At 38.7% G+C, this 24,785-nt stretch overlaps 1 protein-coding gene across 1 annotated transcript in view; it reads right to left on the reverse strand.

Annotated features, from left to right (window-relative positions):
* Positions 1-24,785, reverse strand: part of ERP44 (endoplasmic reticulum protein 44) — a 95,077-nt gene that overhangs the window by 14,854 nt on the left and 55,438 nt on the right. The window contains exons 5-10 of the mRNA XM_047066993.1: positions 15,477-15,661; positions 14,150-14,265; positions 11,479-11,536; positions 9,780-9,896; positions 5,960-6,071; positions 4,879-5,020 (exon numbers count right to left, since the gene is read on the reverse strand). Of these exons, the coding sequence (XP_046922949.1) occupies positions 4,879-5,020; positions 5,960-6,071; positions 9,780-9,896; positions 11,479-11,536; positions 14,150-14,265; positions 15,477-15,661 (730 nt within the window). The remainder of the gene's footprint in view (positions 1-4,878; positions 5,021-5,959; positions 6,072-9,779; positions 9,897-11,478; positions 11,537-14,149; positions 14,266-15,476; positions 15,662-24,785) is intronic.

Consider the following 24,785-nt stretch of genomic DNA (forward strand, 5'->3'; position numbering starts at 1 on the left):
AGTTTGAGACTTCGGGTTCAGTATGCTCGGATGTGAATCCTAGGCCTGCTGCTAATTAGCCGTGTGCCCTTGCTGGTTACATCACCTCCCTTAGCCCCGGTTTCTCTGAAATAAGGGAGAGGTGACTAGAACACTGGTAGCATACCCTCCTCCCACAACCCCATGCCTACCTCTGGCATGGGGGGCGTGGCAGGGGAGACTGTGCATTATAAATCTGCATTCTTGCCCTTACCACAACCACACTTCCTCCAACTGACCCCAGAAATGCTGAGTTACTGAAAGTAATAATTACAGTAATTTATGGAAACTGTTTATCATTGAAGCCTTACTTACCATGCAGCACAATAACAATTATGCAAGCCATTAAGTGTGTCAGATTCATTTTGCCACATATTTTATTTGATTTTTAACACTAACATCTATTCACATAGGCTCAGTCTGTAGCTCACGCAGCATGTGCCTCCTTACAATTAAAAAACTATTAGAGCGAACGGTGCCTAGGAGGGAAAATCAGGCACCTAAGGGAGAAATTAAAGAAGTAATTTATTTCAAAGACTTTCAAGTATAGTCACTTCTCTTATCTCCCTCCCTCCTCACAGGACTGAACACTTGAAGGATGGGAGAGGACTATTTCCTATTTCCAGATTTCTTCGGAAACCACCTCACTGGTGCGGTTTCTTTTTGCACCAGGGCATAAGTAGAATAATGCCAACTAAGAGATTAGTCTTTCTTGGTCAGGTGCCCACCCCTTGGTACAGTAAACCATGGCTGGGGAATAGAGGTGCTAGGTCACGTGATAAAGAATACACCTACTTGTGTTAGTTTGGGTTCTCTGACCAACAGAGGTGGGATCAGAAGTGCTTAAAATCTGTCTTCAGAACTGGAAGAGAAAACTTAAGATAGCCAAGACAGAATTCCTCACAGATGTCTCTTGATGTGTAACACAATTTCCTAGGAATAAAAGCCGAAGTTGGGCATAGTTTGGCTGCTGACAGGTAGTAAACCTAATCCGAGTCAGTGTCCTGTCGACTTCCACTAATTTGAGACTTTATAATTAGGGCTGTAAGTCTGCAGTGAAAACGAAGAGGTCAATAAACTGGAGATTTATCCGCTATGAGAAGTAGGGAAATGTGCTGATAAAAACTTCACATAAACAACCCACGAAGAAGGCAGTATTTGTAATGCCGAGCACCGTCTCTCTGCTGGAGGCGCTTGCCGCGAGCCCAGACACCAGAACTACCCTCTCTTAAAAATCTCACTTTAGCTTGAGCTAATAGCTTCCGGGAGCAAGCCTAAGGAGTGAGAGGAAGAGGACACCCAACCAGGTAAGACATTTCCATCTAGCCTAACCGTCAATGTTCACACGCTTGCTAAGGGGACTACACAAGTTCCAATTTTTATTTTATTACTTATGAGAGAGAGAGAAAGAGAGAGAGAGAGAGAGAGAGAGAGAGAGAGAGAGAGAGAGAATCTTAAGCAGGCTCCATGCTCACTCAGCATAGAGCCCTACATGGGGCTCGATCCCACAACCCTAGGATCATGACCTGAGCCAAAATCAAGAGTTGGACGCTCAACCGACTGAGCCACCCAGGCGCCACTATGAGTTCCGATTTCTAAATAAATGCTGAGATGCTAGGAAGATCTGGACCTTTCAGGTGGATTTCTGCGTACAACTACTCCTCCTTTCAAAATCCAGCATAGTCCTACCCTCTCATTCTCCGCTACCTCCCACTCTCAGTAAATGATCTTGCTTCCTTAGTCATAGTTAAAAACAAGAACTGGACAGGAACCTCTGCAGTCTTCTGCTGCTGTCACTACCACCATAATCGCTAAACACCCCCTTTCCCCTCTTTCTCACGGGAAAGGAAGAAGGATGCTTCTCATTCCCTCTGTGCTCCTATGGCTCTGCTTGATCAATTAGCCCCTCTGTCTCCTATCTGTTCAATAACCCTTCAATCCATTGATTCCTTCCCACAAGCATTTTTTTTAATTTTTTTTAACGTTTTATTTATTTTTGAGACAGAGAGAGACAGAGCATGAATAGGGGAGGGTGAGAGAGAGAGGGAGACACAGAATCTGAAACAGGCTCCAGGCTCTGAGCTGTCAGCACAGAGCCCGACGCAGGGCTCGAACTCACGGACTGCGAGATCATGACCTGAGCCGAAGTCGGACGCTTAACCGACTGAGCCACCCAGGCGCCCCCCTTCCCACAAGCATTTAGTCATGATTAGTTCTTGTACCCTAAAGGGGTTAAAAAAGAAAAGAAAAGCTAAAACCTCACTTCCTCTTATGTGTCTCTGGATCTGTCCCCCTATTTCTCTTTCCCTTTAGAGGCTGGCTTCTTGCAACAACTTTCATTGTCAAATCTTCATTTCCTCACCAAACGGTACTCTTCGATGCACTACAATACTGCCTATTTGGGGGGCAAATCTAACGGATCCTTCATCCTTATCTTTGGATTGAGCATTCCTTCCTGCTGAAAGTGCTCCTCCCTCAATTACCATAATACTCCTTTCTGGTTTTCTTTCACTTCTGTGATTCCTCCTCCCCCTTAGTCTTTTACACATGTTCCTTCATCTGTCCTCCCCTTCAGTGTTGCTACTCCTCAGGGTTCCATTTTCAATCCTGTGCTAAGTCATCTCATCTGTTTCAATAAGTTCAGCTATATCCTCATGTGTTCAAGACCCCACCCTTACCTCCCTCTTGAATCCTGGAGCCACGCAAACTCCCTACTGGAATCTCCTCCTTTGTGGCCCACAGGCACCTCAAAATCAATATGCCAAGAAAGAGAACCCAATACCTTTGCCACAAGGCTGCTCCTCTACTGAGCTCCCAGCTCAGTTAATGGCTAACCCACTTAGCAGTGCCAGTCAGATTCCTGGCCATCACTCACAGCTCCCTTCCCCCATTTATTAAGATACCGAGTCCTCCTATTCCACCTACAAAATATCTCAAGATTCCTGCTTCTGTCTTGCCTTAGTGCTACTGCTGAAATTTATTTAGGCAATTTGTTCATTCAGGAATCAACTTGTTGTCTGTCATCAACTCTTGCCCGGATTACTGAATAGTCTCCTGGATTCTGTTTCTACTCACTCTAATTTATTCTCCAGTTTGCATGAGTGATTTTTAAAAAACAACCTCCTGGGGGCACCTGGGTGGCTCCACCTCTTGATTTTGCTCAGGTCATGATCTCACATTTCATGAGTTCGAGCCCCGCATCAGACTCTGTTCTGACAGTACAGAACCTGCTTGGGATATTCTCTCTCTCTCTCTCTCTCTCTCTCTCTCTCTCTCTCTCCCCTCTCTCCTCTCTCCTCTCTCTGCCCATCCTGTGCGTGTGCATGCACTTCCTCTCTCTCTCAAATAATAAGCTTTAAAAAATAAAAAATGAAAACATTTAAAAACCTCCTGATTCAAACCCTTCATTGACTTCAGAGTTTTGAAGATAATGTCAAATTTCCCTAACACATCACAGAGATTTCACGAGCTAGCTGCTGCTTGCTTCTCATGGCCTCAGCCCTCAGCATCCCGACTCCCACTTATTCAGCCATAGTCTCGTGCTTGGTTCTACCAATGTCCCCCTTCTCCAAGCCCTGTCTCCTTTTCCCTCCAGGATAAGCTTCTCCAGAACTTTAGGGCCTGCCTTAGGCATCCACACCTCTAGATCTTGGATCAAGTACCTCTCTGTTGAACTCTGTCAGAGTCCTTATCATACCATAAAACACAACTGCCTATTACCCTATTGTCTCCTTTCTCTACTCGGGTGTGAGTTCTTTTGAGGGCAAGGGCCCAGACTTAGTAAACCTTAAACCACTGGTTTATATGACTTGGTTTGTATTACACAAAGATTGTCATATACAAGACATGGATAAATATGTAATGAGTTAATAGGCTAAATGGTATCCTTTTGAGTGTAGGTAAAATAAAAACGACAAATATTTATTAGTACTTTATGCTTCATAACACAACCATCCCCTCTCGTTAATTTTCATAACAATCTCAACAGGTAGGTTGTACCACCAACCATATTTTAAGTGTAAAGAAACAAGAACAGAGAAGTTAAGGGACTTGCTCAAGTCAGGACTCAAATCTAGGCTATATGGTAAGGCTGAGAATCTTCTATCAAACAACCACATCTCTAATGAAATATTTAGTAGTGAGTGAGGTAGTTTATTCTGCAATAAATAGAGGATTTCAGATCATCCTCTAACTATGCAATTTTAATCTTTGGACATAAAAAAAAGGGTATTTAAATAAATTTAAAAGAAAAGGTCTAATTTGAATTAATACCTGTGTTGCTTAAAATTTTCAAATATGAAGAAACGTCTCCATTTTTAACCACTATATTTAACATCTCAGAAAGCTCATAAAAATTTAAAATCTATGGTAGTTACAGGTTTATATGTTTATTAATACTATGAATAGCTGAGAATGGATTCAGAAAGCTTATCTGTTCTTGGAAAGTTTCATAGCCGTATACCCATAGAAATGCCTAGTCATAGCCATCTTCAAGGTCTTTAAATACCACAAACGAGCAGCAATATTACCAAGTACCTTTAAGATGACCTAGGATTATAATCTACTTTCTTTGACATGCTGACAAACACCAAACAACATTCAGAACTAATTTCTGGAAAAGCAAAAATTTTCTTTTCCCAAGCATTAGGATCATGTAATGCTGCATTTCTATAGGAATATATCATAATTCTCAGTCAATCATACTACATTCTAGAGTGAAAAATAAAACCCCAGCTATCCAAATAACAAAGTATTACTGGTTCAACACAGGATTATTTAAAATATTCAAACAATGGTTTTAAGTTCATTTTTGAGACACAGATCAGTAATTAAAAAAAGGGGGGAAAAGAGAATACTTACAATACATCCCTGAAGTCTCCAAACACATACATATGCCTAAAGCTGTCAATAGCTATGACAGGGCAATCAGCTGGAGTTTTCTGTATGTGCAGAAGAGGATGTCTAAATTTGTCACAGTCAGCATGTAAAAAGTTTATGGTACCTTTATAAGAAATAGAATTTGGAGACAGATTAGAATTTTCTTGATCATATTCTCATAAGATTACAAGTTCATGAAAAGTGACAAATAAATAAATAATGAAATGAAAAATCAATATGCTTTAGAGTATTATAGATCACCAAAACTACAACCTAAATATTACAACATTTTAAAAAGGTAGAATTGTAGTGCTTAGGGCAGAGTAGAATTTCCTTAGAAATTATATGAACTCAACCTGAATATAAATGCTATGGTGACCTTTTTTTTTGTCCCTTGAATGGGCAATCACCTACCCATCTGGGTTTTCAGCAAGTTCATGAAATTGACATACAAGCCCTTCTCAAGGGGCCATCTTCATTTCATCAAGGATGCCCTTCCAGTCCCTACTGGTTGACATTTAATGTAATTCAACCCCAAAATATTTACTATGTGACCAGTAAGGGCGTGGCTGTATACAATGCCCTAACTTTATTTTGTTCTTTCTTCTCTAACTACAGAGGGAAAGTAGGTGATAATTTCATACTCTTTTCTGATGGTTTGAAGAAGTCCACAGAGAACTACTCAATTCTCTTTCATTTAGAAATAAATGTTAGACCGTGTAAGTCTCGAACTTACATCTCTGGAACTATCCATTAGAAAGGGACCAGAAAAGTATCAAGATGCTGGAATAAAGTACATAAAACTAATGTTGTCCACCCATGACCCCACTTTTCATGCTATTTTAGGGAGCTAATAGAGTCATGGTTTAAAAAAAAAAGCCACCGCTTCATATTAGCTCCACTAATGCCTCCCACCCCCATGTTTACATGTAAATTCAGGGGGTAAGTAGAGTTAACATTACTTATTAAACTCTTAACCCAAATACATTTACATTGATATGAATGTAATGGGGGAGGGGAGGGATAGAAGAAAGGCTGAAAATAAACACCTTAATCTGTCTACCTTTTTCACTTATTAATTGTCGGGCTACTTCATTCTGGAATATTTCTAAACTTTCCGTATCTTCTTTCATGTGGAAGAGTATGAGAAAAGGCAGTCCTTCTTCTGTCAATTCCTGTATACAGAAGTATTCAATAAGAATGATCAGGCCTCTCCATTGTTCTAGGTAGGAACAATTTGAACCCAACCCAAGTAACACGTGTAACAGCTGCAACTTCCCAGGAAAAGAGGGTCCAGTGGTGTAAAGAAACATTAGCCTCGATGGAGGAAGGAAGCCTTCTCCCTTCTACCTGAAGTTCCCAGGCACTCAGAGGACAAACATGTCCTGCTCTAGTGCTGGAACTCATCTGACTTAAAGTAACCACTGGGCTGGTCTATCAGTTCCCTTTGGCTGAAACCAGGACATTTTAACAATGAGCCGACCAAAGGAGGAACTATGCTGGTTCTTCAACAAGATGTGGACTTTAGGGTGGAGGAAACAGGATTAGTATTTTCAGTCTTCAAAAATAACACTGAAAAACTAAGTGCGTATACCAGCAACAAATCTAATTGGCAAACACACATTTTAAGGTCTGTTGCAAAATCCACTCCACTCACAAGAGAACGACCCTAAGCTGAAAAGTGTTTGATTCAGAGCAAAAGACAAAAACCCCCACAAGACAGCCAGTTTTCAATACACAATGTATCGACATTAACACCGCTATGTATGTGTATGTTTTGTACCTTGTATACGCACGTATGCAAAAACGCCTTGAAAATTACTGAGTGCTTGAAGAACGTTTATTATTGTTATTGAGAATAATCAAGAGAAATGTGATAAGTAGACAGCATATTTTCATCATTTATTCTCTCTGACAAATGCTAAGTTTGGACTGATAAGTCCAGAAAGGGCCTCATAATAAAATTATTATAATAAAATTATTTCTATCAACTATCCTTTTGCGTGTCTCTCTGTCATTTAGAAACTGCAACAGTAGAAAACACAAACATCCTTTATCCTAAAACAGTGAAACTGGAACCTATCTTCCAGGACAAGAGCTTGCTCGTGGTTTCTATTTCCGTGTTTAAGCCCGTTACACTTGTACACAGAATAATTAAGCTTCCTGTCACATTTACCTTTATATTTAAAAACATTTTTTTTAATGTTTATTTATTTTTGAGACAGAGACAGAACACGAGCAGGGGAGGAAAAGAGAGAGAGGGAGACACAAATTCTGAAGCAGGCTCCAGGCTCTGAGCTGTCACCACAGAGCCAGACATGGGGCTCGAACTCACAGACTGCGAGATCGTGACCTGAGCCAAAGTCACTCAACTGCCTGAGCCACCCAGGAGCCCTATGTTTACCTTTTAAAAATTGAGATGTAATTCACATACCATAAAAGTTCATCATTTTAAAGTGTACAATTTGGTAGGTTTTATTTTATTACAAGGTTTTCAAACATCGACAGTACCTGATTCCAGAACGTTTGCATCGCTCCAAGAAGAAACTGCACACTCAATCAATCACTGGCAGTCCCTGTCTACTTCTCTTGCCCCCCAGCCCCTGGCCCCGGGCACTGCAGTGATCTTTCAGCAAGCTGATTTACAATTTCTTCCTCACTTTTTATCTCTTTAGCTCACATTTTTTTGGTCCTCTTTCTTTCTTTTCTTTCTTTTCTTTTCTTTCTTTCTCTCTCTCTCTCTCTCTCTCTCTCTCTCTCTCTTTCTTTCTTTCTTTCCCCAACCCATTCATTGCTTCTACTACTCCCACAGTTCCATCTTTGGACTTCTCTGCTCTAGCCTGGCCACTTCAACTAGTTTAACAACCTCAAAGCACCACTATATTTGGTCCCTTTTATTTCCAAGCCCAGTTCCAGTCCTCCATCCAAGTCTGGATTCCCACCCACCTCTTTATTATCTACACTGTAAAGTCTAACCAGTGCCCTCAACACTCAACATTAATGCACAGGCCCCTCCTCTTACTTCACCATTTCCGTGGGCCCTTCTATTTCTCTTTTAGCCCTTTTGTTACAGAACTGAAAAGCCTCTTCTAGAAAGTCATCCTGGATTTCTACTCCATTTCCGCCAAAGGTAGAAATGAACACTGTCCTCTGAATTCCCAGAACATCTCCCAGTGCCCCTCATGCGGCATGCGGCATGTCTTTAATGTTACATTAGCTGTATGTGCTAGCTCCTGGACTGAAAACATCTTAAAAACAGAGACTCTCATTTTGCTTTTCTTTTGCTCACAGATTACTGTACACAGTAACGTGCGATCAGCCTATGACTGCATAAATGAAGACACACGTTGTTGAATAAGTACTAGTGAAATAAGACTCAGCGGTCACCTTTTAGAAAAGTTAAGAGCGAGGAGGTTAAAAGTAAAAACAAATATAACATGCGGCTTTGTAACACTAAGCAAGAGGTGGATGTACCAACGACCATGAGGAGAGATATAATGAATAGACAAGCAGTTTGAATACATCCATGTCACTTAGGTTGCTATGCCCATTTACATACATTAACATAGTAGCCGGTAGTTTATGCTGCCTAGGCTTCCCTGTTCACTTGTGTCCCCACCAACACATTCTTTATGAAATAGGTATCAAAAGATTCAGGAGAGGGATATCAAGACAACCAGCTTTAGAGGCTAACAAATCTTTCCTCATAGTTTAAATAATTTGGGGTGGTTGGTTACAACATGTAATAAAAATCTAAAGACTTTTAAATGTGTCAACTACTGTGGAGGTGGGGAGAGGAACCCCTATTTGTTGTTTAAGGTTTTCCAGGTCTACACCTTTCAACTCTTTTGGAAACAATTCCTACAAGAACAACGAGAGCAGGTGAATAATCGGGACAAGTTACTAACTCTTTCTAAGCCTCTGAGGAGTAAATAAACTAATGCAATAAAAAATTGTATTCAGCTAAACAAACCCGAAGCCTAGAGAACTGAGCAAAGTAGCAGAGGTGCTCATAGGATAAACTAGGAAAGAGCGCGAGCGAGCTTTACTGAACGTCACTTCCCTGGGGCAGGTCTTGTCTGAGGCTGCTTCTGTGCCACCACTGCAGAGCTGAAGCACTTGGGACAAGACAGCGTACAAACTGCAAAGCCTAAAATATTTACCAGCTGAGCCTTTACAGAATTGCCAATCTCTAAGTGGTGGTTGTATGGGTGTGTTCACACTTGATAATTTCTTGAGCTGTATATTTAAAATCTGACCTGTACAATTCTAATTCTTTAACATGCAATGCACAGCTCTCTATGTACGTCACACACCTAGGCCTTTGTTATTTGCTCCTCCAATCTTAGGCTTTTGTGTTTTGTTTCTGTGAGAGTTATAAGACTTTAGATGGACTTAGATCAGGAGCATGGGATCACTGAGGTCAGTTACATGATAACTGATAACCGCTGTCATGATTATGATGAAAGAGGACACAAGTTCATTCTTTTAGGGTAGACAGGAATCAGAAAAATCAAAAAATCCTTTATGGCAAAGGATTACTCACTGTATATAATTAATTGTAACCGAAATCTGCAGCGCACTGCTTCTAAAGGCACCCCCTTAACCAAGAGGGAGTATCAGAATCACCTGAGAGGCCATGGTCAAACTTATTTTCAAGGCTGTAGTCAACCATTGCTACGGCAGGAAATGCAACAGAGGGGTTCTGGGACAGTAAAGGCAAAGAACCACTGGCCTCTTTTCGGAAACGGCTACGATATAGTTCTGTTCACTGTACGATTTTTTACAATTGGTAAGTCTGTAGTAAAACAGTAAGATGTCTGGAGGAACCTTGGCTCTTTCAGAAATCTGAATTCAAGATAACACACATTAGAAAGCCATACCTCTCCATTTTCAAACGTTATTTCTCGAACAAGAGGAACGCATTTATCTTGAATCCAATTGTAAGTCCCATCGAAATTTGTCATAGATCCCAAGTAGACCATATCTGGAGCAGAATGCTGTTACAAAAGCAGGGGGAAAAAAATTAAATGAATCTAACCTGTGTTAGTAAAAATGCACTCTCTAAGCCATCTATGACCCAGAAAATCTACAGGGTATACAAAAAAGAAAAACAAAACAAAACAAAAAAAACCCAAAAATGAAAAATCATGAAACTTCCAAGGAAGAGAGCTGTGTAAAAAAGCTGGTAAGTCTGAATTTATCAGAGACCTAATTACCCAACCTGTGATGTCTAAGCCTTCTGCTTTTCCTCCGATTTGAGTCAATTAACTATTTATTTTTACCAATGGCAGGCAGGCATTGTGAAAAAGAATCACCCAAATGAATTGATTTAGCTATCCCTTAGAGTTGAAAATGTTAGAAGAAAATGTGGAAACTTCCAGGAAAAAGGCCTTAAGAAATACAAGATACTATATAAATCTAAGGCATAGCTATCTCTAATATTACCTACAATATCTCTTTCCACATTCACTCAAAATCCATATTTATGACGTGTTTAAAATGATGACAAAAACAGTAGCTACCATTAACTGAGTAAACTTACTGTGTCAAAGCACTGTTTGTCGTAAGCACCTTATATGTGTTGACTCATTTAATCCTTGAAACATCCCCCAAAGGCAAGGACTATTATTATCATGGCTATTTTTATTAATGAACAAACTGAAGGTCAGAGAAGCTAAGGAACTTTCCCAGAGTTATACACCTAGGAAGGTGGCAGATTTGACACGTTAAACCTGAATCTCATTCCAGAGCCTGTGCGCTTAACAACCAAAATACACAGTGAGACACTGCACTGGATTCTGATAACCTAGAGATGGTCACACTATGGAACCTACTATTAATGAAATAACAGGCAAATACTTCTCTGAATTTGGAAGAGGAAATGATCTTTCTAAGCAAAAATTTCATTCATATGACTACATGAAAATTAAAAACTTCACTGTATCAAGACACTACAAACAACATTAAAATAAAAACCATGAACCAAAAAAAATACCAACAATTTTCTATTTGCACGCGTGTGAAAACGGCAGTGACATACTGGTAAGTCAAACGAAAGGACACAAGATGACACAGACTGTGATTTTTGCCTCTTGGTTGTGGTTACCATCATCTGGACTTAAGCAGCTACTTCTAAGTTTAGACACTTAACTTCTGAGCCAAGGGCTAAGAGCCACCTAGACGCTCCTTATTATCTGGCAAGTATCAGGTTAATTTACACCCCAGAAGACCTAGGAGCTTGGCTGGTCTGACTCAGGTAGGAGTGGTGATCACAGACCACTGAAACATTGTTTTGCATTTGGGTCTTAAAACGTATGCAAAACAGAGAGGTAGATCTGGCCTGGGGATAGGAGATCTCTAGTCTCAGCTCGGCTACTAAATCCCTATCTGACTTTCAGCCTCTATGTCCCCATCTTTAAAAAGTTTGGATTAATAGAAGATGCCTTAAGGTTCCTTTTATACTCAAAGTCTGTGATTCTGTGAATTAAAAAATATGAATTATAGATTATAAAAAATATAGATCATACTATACATTTAAATTACACTTAAAATTATACACACTAAGAAATAGCAACTTACCCCTGGTGGTTTGTAGATTATGTTGTCTCCACTATATCTTTCTGGTTTTGAAACAGCTCTGATAGGAAGAGAGAAGTAGCGATACTCAAGAAAAATAATAGCAGTAATATACTTGAATGAAACAGAATTGGCTAGCTGTTTTGCCATGTATTATAATGACTTGAAATATATACTTGTCCATCATCTTTCCTACTTATAAGACTGTGCAATACCAACAAAACCATATATTTAAAGGAAAACTTTAATCCAAGGCACATTTTTTTAAAGGAAAATTTTAGTTAGCTGTTTTTGTGACTCAATATTTTATAAATGTAGAATGGCAGTTTTAGCACTAAAAAGCTATTTTTGACACCAGCCTGTTTCCAGTAACTTGGGGTCAAGGTCATTGATGTGGTCACATAGATCAATCAATCACAAAAACACATTATTTGCTTGCAAGTCAGACAATCATGAATTCTTTTTAAAACCAAAACTTATAAAAAAAAAAAAAGTAGATGAACTGAAATAACCTAGTTATTTAGTTCCACGACAACCAAATTTTTTATGTGTTCACTGTTTTTTCCTATGCCTTGTACCATATATACTCTGGCACATAAAATGTGTCCATCAATATTTGGTGATTGAATTCTACAACAAATTCCAAGTCAAATGGGTAACTTTTTTTCTAAATTATATTTGGATTACTTGAACAGATTTATCTCCATTTTCTAACTAGAGTAGTACAGGAGAGACGTGCAAGGGATGCTAGCTGAGACTGATGCCGATGGAACAAAAAGGAAGAACACACTTCACTCACTCATTCGTTCATTCATTCATTCCCTATTCACTATGTGCTTCCTTTGTATCAGGTATGGTCTTGGCACTGGGTACACAGCAGTGAACAAAACTGACAGTGCCTGTGCTCTTGCGAAGCTTACGTTTTGGTAGGAAGAGAGACAAGCAAATAGATACGTTTATTTTGGGTGATTGAAACCAAAAAAAAAAAAAAAAAGTGATCTGAAGAAAACTAGGTGGATAAAGGCTAATAAGCTGGATGACGGCAGTGTTATTTTATTTTTTAATGTTTATTTATTTTGAGAGAGCGAGCGAGCACACCCAAGCAGGTAACGGGAGAGAGAGAGAGAGAGAGAGAGAGAGAGAGAGAGAGAGAATGAATGAGAATCCCAAGCAGGCTCTGCATGGTCAGTGTAGAGCCCTCCAAGGGGCTCGAACCCATGAACCGTGAGATGGTGACCTGAGCCGAAATCAAGAGTTGGACGCTTAGCCAACTGAGCCACCCAGGCTTCCTGGCAGTGTTCTTTTATATAAAGTTGTCAGGAAAGCTCTGGGGAGCTGGTGTCTAGGAGAACAGGAAGGGCGAGGGCTCTGCTGCCTTCAGTGTGCCCTCAGTGTGTGAGGACGCAAGCAAGCAGCCCGTACAGCTGGAAAGCAGTCATGCGAAAAGCAAGGCAGGGAGCAGTTCCTTTGTTATTTACTCCTACATTGATCTCCAAAAATCACTGATAGTGTTTACAACAAAACACGCACACAAAATCTACAGAAGCATTAAAACAAGGATGAAGGTCACAAAATGGAAAGGACACACTGTGCCAGAAACCTGGGCTCTACTCAAGATAGGCCCCAAAATTAAGTCTAACAGTTATTGGCCAAGGAAAAGAGAAATAGTACTCCAAAAAGTCAAAGTATGGTGGAGAACACCCCCAATGAAAATAAAGGGGAAGAACTACTGAATGATTCCATTGAGAGAGAAAGAAAAAAAAATAGGAAAGTCAGAGAAATCAGAATGATAAGGAGCAAACCAGGGGGATTCAAGGTAACACAGTTCAGACATAGCAGGAAAAAACCAGGGTAGTTGAGTGTCACATCCTTCAGAGAAACTGAAGAGGATTAAAGATTGAAAAAAAGCCCACTGGACTTGGGAATTAAGAAGTGTTTTGTGACCATGTGGAGGGAAGTTTCATGAGAGTAATGAAGGTAAAGTCGGCTTCCAAAAGAGTAAGGATTTTTCACTGGTTAGAGTTTAAGAAATTCAAGGTAGCCTAACATAAACTAGTCTTTGAAAACATTTGGGAATGAAAAGAAAGAGACAGGATTATAGCTCAAGGTCTGGAAAGAGAGAATCATGTTTTTTGGAAAAAGAAAGTAGTTCATGAAAAGGGTCAGGGTGAAAACATGAGAAAGCAAGGACAACTGATGGATGAAAGCCACAGAGGTTCCTGAAGGGATGGTTACAAAGACACAAGTAAAGAAGTTAACCTTGGGAAGGAGGACTCTTCCTCTGGGACAGGGAAGGGAGAAGAAAAGGTGGTGGAGAACCTGAGATTAACCAAGACAACGAAACCCAGTCTTCTTAATGAGAAAGACTGGGAGTTGTTTCAGTTTGGAAACCCCACAAGTTAGCGTTTTGTGTTAGTAAATGAGCACGAGAGGTAGTCGTTAACTTGTCCATTCTTTTCTGCTCACCCATATTCTGAAGCAGAAGATGGCACAGAAAGAAGAATAAACAGAACGCTTGAAGAGGTCAGACAGGTGTAAGGAAAACTGGTTGGTGACTTTATGGGAACTGAGATCATCTCCGGAGAGTTCATCTTCCGAAAATGACCACACACAACCAGAATCTAACATGGCAGCCAAGCTGACCCACTGACACACTCTCCATTAAGATACTTACCCAAATGCAGAAAGAAAGGCACAATCGTCGTGCAAAATATTTGCTACTCTTTCAAAAACTCTATAGTTTTCTGAATCCTTTTGCTCAAAATATCCAATGATATTTCTTTTGCTGCGCTGTAAAATAAAGTATGTGATTATTTTGCAAACATATATAGTGCTATAAACATATTATTTCATTCACCCAGCTGTTGTTCAATTACGTATAAACGGAGTAGGACTATAAATGCATATTTTGATTTTAACACCTAGTCCAAAACTATTGAAGATGACATGAAGGCTGAAAACAATCTTAACTGCCATCTAATGTTATCATAAACATTTCCTTCTAGCAGCTCATTTTAACTAATCAGTGATAATCTATTCCTAAACAGGGTGACTATTCTTAAAATAGGACACCGGTTCACAACGTATTACAGTTGGTAGAGTCTTCTTCATGGGTCTGTCATATTCCTACAAATTTAGGCACAGCCACGTGCAAGATCCTGTCCACCCTTTATCCAGGCCATTTCTCAGGCTTGCATTTGCAGCAAGCAACATGGGAATGTGAGGTAATGTCTCCCTCCGGGACAAGCAGCAGGCTTACTGCTGGCTCTGAAACGGGAGTTCTCCTGCAACAGAACCCACAGCATGTGCAGGCACCGGTCTGGACCCTCCCTGTCCCCTCCACAGGACTTGGAGGGCAAGGACACAAATGCAAACCTGGTCCCATTGTTTCCTGGGATGTGAGCAATAATGTCCTTTGTCTCTGACGCAGGGGCCTTGTGTTTTCTGAAAGCATCCAGGAAAGGGTAACTAACTGCCTAGCTCACTAGCACGTAAAAGTCAAATCTCAAAACCGACCCTGACAGCCCAAAGCCCCAACTCATTTTTTTTTTTTAACACTACTTAGTATATAATGGAAAGGGTTTTTATTAAGGGAAGGCTATTTTAGATGACACTAAGTTATACAAAGAACCGACACAGAAGTAATTAGAGCAGATAGCCTGAGGGTCTCCACTAAGGAAAATCTGGAAACTCTGGTTGCATATACCCGTATACCTAAGGTTAACTTCTAGGTTTCATAACCCAGGCTACTCTTTGCCCTCAATTAATTTAAATTAGTACAGCTCTACTGGATGCTATATATTTTATCCAAAGGTTCAGTAAAACATTAGCATTTCCCTCTAGAATTGATTCAAGGAAAATTCAACTCGCTAAGTATGTATATGTCAAATTCACTGCAATAAAATATAAGAAAATGTTCAGGTTCTTTGATTGCATAAGAATCTGTTTACATCAACTAAACAGGCAATGTTCATTTGATCCAGTAAAAGTTAACAACTTACATCAAGAGTGGTGATTTCTGCTAAGTCATGAAGTTCTTGAACGGGGTCGCTTTTTTGTTGCCTGATGTAATCTGCAAGTGCTTTCACTGATCGCTGACCCCTGTATTCTCTCTTCATCATCATCCCATTACGAAATAATTTGAGGGTTGGGTATTTGCTTATCCTGTATCTCTGGGCTATATCAGCTAAAAGAATGAAAAAAAAAATTAACTTCACCTTCGTACTTGGTCTGGGTAAGCGCATTAGCCCAACAGTCAAAAACCTTAAAATTATTTAGTGAGAATATTTTGGTTCATATAATTATTTTTCAGTGTTAGAGAAAAAAATTAATCATGGCAAATTTATATTGATTAAGCGCCAGGCTCTGGACATATATTGCCTGGTTTAAATCCCAAATCTGCTATTTATTGGTTGTATGAATTTGTAAGTTGTATCAACTCTCCATGCCTTAGTTTCTCATCTGTTACGTAAGGATAATAATTTCTACCACATAGGGTAGTTTTAAGGATTAAATGAGATAATACAAATGCATGACACAGTAAACTCTTAGTGTTAGTAAACATTATAGATTCCAGAAAGTAATCAGAATGTGCAAAATTCCGATTTTGAAAATAGTTACTCACCTTACTTTGTACATGTGAGAATCTCTTACAGCATTTAACAAAAGAAAACTAAATTTAAATTTAAACTACTTTCAAAGCTAAAAATATTAGATTCTTTGCTAGAAGAATTATTCACAATCCCAAATCCACAAATTTTGTGTTAGCTAATGCAATAAAACCCCAAAGTCAACAGTATACACTAAAAGAAAAGTCCCTTTATTATGACCTATGGGTATATTCCTAGGCAGTGGAGATTTTAAAAAGAACACACACACACACACACACACACACATACACACACACACACACACACACACAAATCCTTAAAATTATGAGTGTTTATAAGTCTCAAAATAAGAATCTACATCAAAAGGTATACTGATCTCATTTGCAGAAATCACAATTACTAAGATATAGACCAAATCAGAATGTAAAAAAAAGTATTTCTGTTGTTATTTCCAAGAGGTGGCAAATACAAGAAATCAGTATCTTCTAGGCACTAGAGAAGCTCAAATACCATACTACTCACATACGTGAAAATGATAAAAGATGCACTGAATTTTTTAAATGAAGGGGACCTGAGAGGGCAGTGAAGTGGCCTAAAACAGGTGACATTTTTTTTTTTATTAACTGAGTTTTTAACGGAAAGCCTGAAGGCAGGGGCACCTGGGTGGCTCGGTCAGTTAAGTGCCCAACTCCTGATGTCAGCTGAGGTCATGATCTCACAGTTTGTGGGATTGAGCACCACATCTGGCTCCCAGCTGACAGTGTGGAACCTGCTTGGGATTCTCTCTCCCACTCTCTCTGCCCCTCCCCCACTCAGAGTCACGTGTGCTCTCTCTCTCCCCAAATAAATAAACTTAAAATAAATAAATACATAAAATGAGAGAATCCTAAAATGGTGGCACAACAAACCATGGAAATTCTCTTACCCCGCCTCCCATTCTAGTGACTATAAAACCCAACAGAACTGCAATACGGCTGTGCCGACCTCCTTCATTTTCTAAGAGGTTCTATGGTAGAAACAAGTGTACTAGAGCGTATGCACATACATATGTGTGCTGACCGTTTCATGGGTGTATACACAGCTCAAACTTACCAATCTGTACATTTTAAATATGTAAGTTTTCTATATGTCAATTATACCTCAATAAAGCGGTTTTAAAAATCTAAATGAATACTGACTATACAAAACAGTAACAGTTATGCCTTGTGGGGTTTGGCACAAGCTAAAATACACGATGACACCGGCAACATATAAGCTGGGATAGAGGAGGTGAGAAGGAGGCTAATGACTCTAAGTATTTTAAGGTTTTGCACTGCCCAGGAAGAGGGGAAAGTACTTATAATACCTGGTCAGTCAAGGTTGTATTCTGTTTTCTCTAGGATAAACCACCAGAGAAAGTTAAAATGATGTATTAGAGGTTAAGTAGGGAATATGGGTTCTCAAAGAAAGAAGGCTACGTTAGATCACATAACACTCTGGTGAACTCCATGGAGGACTTACAAAGGAGGATATCACACTTTACTACTAAAATCCTTTGAACAAAGACAAATACAAGCAAACAAGGGAACTACTGGTTATATATGAGGCCAAGGAGAGTATTTTATTCACCAGATCACAGAAATCTGAAATAATAGTAAGATATCATAATATACACATATTTAATAGACACTAATCTGTTTGGATTCGAAGCTGGTACTTCTTGAACAGAAGACTAGTGGATATATCACTACCAGCCCTTTTTCAACCTGATAGGCTATAATGAGAAAACACACCTTTGAGGTGTCATGAGAATGGTGGGTTCTATCACCTGAGCAAGGAATTAACTTACTTAAATAGGTGCTACAAATTGAGAGTAAGAGTGCTTTCACAAGCAAGCGAAAGTCTTTTAAGATAAACAGAGGCGCTTGTTATTAGGCAAAGGCCACAAAGGCTTAGGGTTACCCTACTTACAAGAAAACCAGCCCAGGGAAATAATAAAAAGAAACTTTAACTTCCTAATGAAAAAACACATTCAGTCCCTAGCGCACTATATGGTGAAACCTAGCATATCATAAAATGAGTGCTTACAGTGATGCAGAAATGAGAATATAAAATGTTGTTAAAATTAGGTTAAATAGTTCTACTGGCCAATGCCACAATGCTCTGCTCTGGAATATGGAAAATGTCTTTTTAAAAGTTACTGTTTCGGGGCGCCTGGGTGGCTCAGTTGGTTGAGCGTCTTGACTTTGGCTCAGGTCATGATCTCACGGTCCGTGAATTTGAGTCCCACATTGGGCTCTGTGCTGACAGCTCAGAGCCTGGAGCCTGCTTCGGATTCTGTGTCTCCCTCTCTCTGAGCTCCCCCACTCGCACTCGGTCTCTCTCTTTCTCTCTCTCAAACATAAATAAACATTAAAAAAAATTTTTAAATAAAATAAAAAATAAAAGTTACTGTTTCCCCTAAATATCCATCAATAAAGGACTACTTAAATAAGGTATGGTACACCCATACAATGAAGTAGTAGGATCTTACATAAAGGAACAAAAAACATCGCTCTGTATTGCTAAAGAGCAATTACCCAGATACACTGTTAAGTAAAAAAACACAAGTATATGAGATATATATAAACAAGTATGTGAGATATGAGTATACGAGATATAAGCAAGTACATATAATCTTTGGGCCCACCCCCCCCCCAAAAATACCATCAATGGGAGAAAAAGCAAGAAAAGGTCATAGATGGAATTTAGTTTTCCCTGGCTATACCTTGGATTTATACTTTTGATTTTGGAACTATGGAAATGTTTTTAATAGTAAAATAAAATTCATTTTAAAAAACTGTAATACTAGCATTGTTATTTTGAAATAAACACACATATTATAGATAAAGCACACGAGCAATTATGCTAATGCCACTAAGAGTCAAGATTTTCAGCATAAGAGAAAAAAAAGATACAAAGAGAAAACTAAGAAAATTAAGTAAAAGCCCTGTAATATTTAATTTGAATTGGAACTACCAGCAAAAAGCCATGATGAGAACTGGCCAAAGCTACCAAATATTTAAGGAATAAATAATCCCATTTCTGCACAAAGTTTTCCCAAAAACTGAATAGAAAGGTTTACTTCCCAATTCATTCTATGATACCAGTATTACCCTTTCTCTAAAACCAAAGACACTGTAAGAAAATTACCAATATCCCTGATAAACAAAACTAGAGAGCTTAAACCAGTGGATTTCAACACTTACTGTACACCTGCAGGAATCTAGACAGTGTGTTACTGGCATAAAGATAAACAGATTAATGGAATAGAAACCAGAAATCGACCTACATATACATATAGAAGTGATCTTTGACAAACGTGCAGAAGTAAAATCTAACTATATACTAGTTATAAAATACACATCTAAACATAAGGATGCTCAAAGCTTGAAAGAAAAAGGCTGAGGAAAAATATCCTGTGCAAAGACTGATCAAAAGAAATCTTGTATAGCTATCTAATAGTAAATAAGCAGATATTAAGGCAAAAACCAGTGCTACAGACCAAGAGGGACCCTTCATAATAAAAAGTTCAATTCCACAGGCAGATACAATTCTGATTTGTATACATCAAGTAACAGCCTAAAAATATATAAAATAAAAACTTACAGAACTACAAAGATCAATCTATAATAAAATTTTTAACACATTTCTCTCAGCAACTGATAAATAAAAATAAAGAGAATCTGAACAATGCAACCAAGAAACTTGACTAAACTGGCACAGAGAGGACAAACTACCCCGAGGCTGTGGAATACAAATTCTTTGCAGGTGTGCACACCATGTAAAAAATCAACACGATGAGTCACGAAAAAATTCTCAACAACTTTCAAATGATTCAACTTATGAGAATTAAAAAACTATACAGACATTGATCAGAGATGAAACCACAAAGAGAAACTGAATGATAATGAAAATACATATCAGAATTTGCCGCATGTAGCCAAAGTGATACACAGAGTAAATTTATGACATTAAAATGGATGTTAGAGGGAAAGGGCTGAAAAACAGAGCTAAGCATTAATCTTAAAAATTTATAAAGAGAACAAATTAAAAACAAGGAATAGAGAAGTGAATGAGAAAGATAAAAGCAAAAATTAATGAGGTGGAAAACAAATATACAATAGAAAAGATCAAAAAAGCCAAAATTTGGTTTTTGTTAAGACTAATAAAATTGATAAACCACTAGAGAGACCGATCAAGAAAAAAAATGAGAGAGAAAACAATTAATTTAAGGAATGTAGCAGGAATATTTAACTTGGATATTAAGAGAATATTATCAATAACATAATGACAATAAGTTTGGAGATTTAGATAAAGTTTTAATACTTCCATTATTTCTACAAAGACATCCAGATGGCCAACAGACACATGGAAAGTTGCTCAACACTACTCACCATCAGAGAAATGCAAATCAAAACCACAATGAGATATCACGCCATACCTGTCAGAATGGCTAAAATCAACAACACAAGAAACAACAGGTGCTGGCAAGGATGTGGAAGAAGGGGAACCCTCTTGCACTGTTGGCAGGAATGCAAACTGGTGCAGCCACTGTGGAAGACAATATGGAGGTTCCTCAAAAATTTTTCAACAGAACTACTCTATGATCCAGTAATCACACTACTGGATATTTACCCAAAGAATACAAAAACACTAATTTGAAAGGATGTATGCACCCCTATGTTTATTGCAGCATTATTTACAACAGCCAAATTATGGAATCAGCCCAGGTGTCCACTGACAAACAAAGGGATAAAGATGTGGTATATATGTACAACGGAATATTATTCAGCCACTAAAAAAAGAATGAAATCTTGCCATTTGCAACAACACGGATGGAGCTAGAGGGTATAATACCAAGTGAAATAAGTCAGTCAGCTAAGATCTCACACATACGTGGAAATTAAGAAACAAAACCAACAAGCAAAGGGAAAAAAGAGAGAGAGACAAACCAAGAAACAGACTCTTAACTACAGAGAACAAACCGATGGGTACAAGGGGGGGTGGAGATGGGTGAAATAGCAGATGGAGATTAAGAGCATACTCATCATCATGAGTACTGAGCAATGTATAGAGTTGTTCAATCACTTTACTGTCCACCTGAAATGAATATAACACTGTATAGTAACTATACTGGAATTAAAATTAAAAACTTAATTAAAAAAATTCCCATTAAAGCACAACTTACCAAACTGACACCAGAATAAATAGAAAACGTAAGTGGTCCTAAAATTATTAGGTAAATTGAATCCATAATCCAAAGCCTTCCCACAAAGAAAACTCCATTTCTAGAATGCTTCACCATCAAGTTTTACCAAACATTTAAGCAGCCAATAATGCTGTTTATACAAATGTTCCAGAAAATACAAAAAGAGTGAACATTTCCTGACTGACTTTATGAGGTCAGCATAATCCTTCTGCCAAATCTGACAAGGAAATGATGAGAAAAGTAAAGTATATGTTAGTCTTACTCAAGAACACAGATGCAAAACTTGAAAATATTAAACTAAATTTGGCACTGTGTACAAAGGATAATACATCACAAGCTAGATTTGGTCTAGCACTTCAGTTTAACGTTTGAAAATCAATTGATGTAATTCATGACATTAACAGGATAAAAGAGGAAAATTGCACTAAGTGCCCCCCCCACGCCCTTATCCACAAGGGATATGTTCTCAGGCCCCCAGTGGATGCCTGAAACCATGGGTAATACCGAACCCTTTATATACTATGGTCTTTTCCTATACATACAGACCTGTGATAAAGTTCAATTTATGAGTTAGGCACAGTAAGGAGATTAACAACAACAATAAAATGGAACAATTATAACAATACACTGTAATAAAAGTTACATGAATGTGGTCTCTCTCTCTCTCAAAATATCTTCTTGTACTATATTTACCCTTCTTGTGGTGATGTGAGATAACATGACTATGTGATGAGATGAAATGAGATGAATGACGTAGGTGTTGTGATGTAATGCTAGGCTACTACTGACCTTCTGACAATTCATCAGCTTTGGAACTGTACTTGACTGTGAACTGAAACCACAGAAAGCAAAACCACAGACAAGGGGGACTACTGTGCCTCTCAAAAGAAGCAGAGAAACATTGGATAAAATTCAACATCCATCCAGACTTAAAGGTTTTTGGCAAACTAGCAACAGAAGGGAACTTCCGTAATCTGATAAAGGATATCTAAATAAACAACTACCAAACAACTTGACAGTAAAATACTGAAAGCTGTCCTGCTGAGATCAAGAAAGAAATACAGATGTCTGCTATCCCTTCTGTAAGAACACTGTAGTGGGGTTCTCAGTCATTTAATAAGAAAGCATACATATATTGGAAAAGAAATAAAAATGTTATTATTTGCAGCCAATCTTATTGGATTCACAGAAAATTCAAAAGGGAATCTACTAAAGAATTTCCATTTCCAAGTGGGATGTAGTAGGTAGCAGAAATCTACTGCTCCTGCTGTGACAACTAGGGAAAAACCGATTTTTTAAAAATCACATTTTTACAGACATCAGACACCATGAAACCAATGAAGACTACATGAATTAAAATTCTAGGAAGGAAGGGACCATTCCTAAGTGAGCAAAAATCACCCACTGGCTATTTTCTCTCCTATACGTTTACTATGCAATTCCTCTTAGAAATTAAATCTGCCATTTGCAGCAATGTGGATGGAACTGGAAGCTATTATGCTGAGTGAAATAAGTCAGGCAGAGAAGGAAACATCATATGTTTTCACTCATATTTGGATCTTGAGAAATTTAACAGAAGACCATGAGGGAGGAGAAGGGGAAAAAATAGTTACAAACAGAGAGGGAGAGAGGCAAACCATAAGAGACTCTTAAGTACAGAGAACAAACTGAGAGTGGATGGGGATGCGGGGGAGAGGGGAAAATGGGTGATGGGCATTGAGGAGGGCACCTGTTGGGATGAGCAATGGCTGTTGTATGTAAGCGATGAACCATGGGAATCTACCCCCAAAAACCAAGAGCACACTTTTCACACTGTATGTTAGCCAAGTTGACAATAAACTACGTAAAAAAAATAAATCTGCAATTGGTGCAGATTTAGGGCCGAGGATTATGCGTGCACAGACAGCAAGAGAACTCAGTGAAGCTTTTCATAGTCACCTGGGCTGGAATGGTGGATGATAAGGACCCTGAAACACACAGCAAGTTTCCCCCAGAGGATATTTACTGAGCACGTGGGAGGCACAGGAAGCTGAAGGCTGGAACAGAAAAGCAGAGTAACATCCCTATGGCCTCGTGGTGCTTAGGAAACAAGGTCTATTTGTGGAGAGGGCCTGCATCAGCATCAAACATATAACCAAGACATTTGCAGATTTTGAAGCTGCGTAGGCTAGGAAGCATCTAGATGATGAAGAACACCATGAATTTTTAAGAAAAATTGGAAGATTTCTGTGACATATATTAGAGACAATAATATTCAGAATACATAACAAAATCAACAAAAGGACCACCAGAAAGATAACCGGACTAAAGGTATTAGTTGATTTATAAAAAATTTTTTTTAATGTTTATTTTTGAGAGAGAGAAAGAGAGAGCGTTAGCAGGGGAAGGGGCAGAGAGAGAGGGAGACAGAATCTGAAGCAGGCTCCAGGCTCTACGCTGTCAGCACAGAGCCCAACGCAGGGCTCGAACTCACAGACTGTGAGATCATGACCTGAGCCAAAGTCAGACGCTAAACCAACTGTGCTACCCAGGCGCCCCTGTATCAGTTGATTTATAAAAGAAACACAGTAAACATGTAAAAACATGCTCACCTGTAATCAAGAGGTTACAAATGAAAACCACCAGAAAACATTTTGCCCATCCTATTGGCAAAATAATAATTAAAAGTTTTTAAATTCATTAATATGAAGCTCCACAAAGGGAAAATATTCCCTCTAAGTCCAATTTAGGTACATAGTGTTAATAAGGCTAAACTCGCCTAGCTGGTGCCTAATTTGCCAGTAGAAAGCCAAGGAATTTTTCTAATCCCCAAAGGATTTGGCAGAAAGTTTATGACATAGACCTATTAAGAAAGGGACTAGTCTAATTGGAAACATCCATTTTCTATTTGTGGCCTAAAGGTCAGTATGAAAACGGCCAAGAGGCACTGCTGGAGTCATTAACTTTCTTAAATTAGTGGGCATAATGGGCAAGTAGTGTGCTGATAGCAAACATGCAAAAACCAGAAGTAAAATAAATAAGGCTATAGGTGTACTCCAGACAGACTTAAATTCTAGGCTAATGGAGTCTGAGTGTTACCTGACATGTACAAAGCAGCCACTGAGCAGTAGAAGCGGGCTGTAAAAATATTCACCTAGCAGTAAATCTGGGAGGAACAGGGAGACCAGTAAGGAAACTACTGCAACAGACCTGGCAGGTGTACCAAGAGTCTGTTTACAAACTTCAACATTACAACCTCTAGGTTGCCTTAAAATTCTAGTTATGGATAGAAAAAGATTGAATAAGACTTGAAGACTACTGGAAGAACAGACACTTGCCTGCTTAATTCTCAAACAACATCATGGCAGCAGGTACGCTGCATAATGAGGTGGCTTTTAATTATTAAGGAGCAAAAACCTTAAAATTACATTAATCAATAATCTCAGACATAAAGGTGACTTTTTACAAGCTTTGGTCAAAAATGATTTTAA

This window comes from Lynx rufus, unplaced genomic scaffold, assembly GCF_022079265.1.
Source record: "Lynx rufus isolate CCGP_SWC_20201006 ecotype Redwood Valley unplaced genomic scaffold, mLynRuf1.p SCAF_10, whole genome shotgun sequence".
NCBI classification, from domain to species: domain Eukaryota; kingdom Metazoa; phylum Chordata; class Mammalia; order Carnivora; family Felidae; genus Lynx; species Lynx rufus.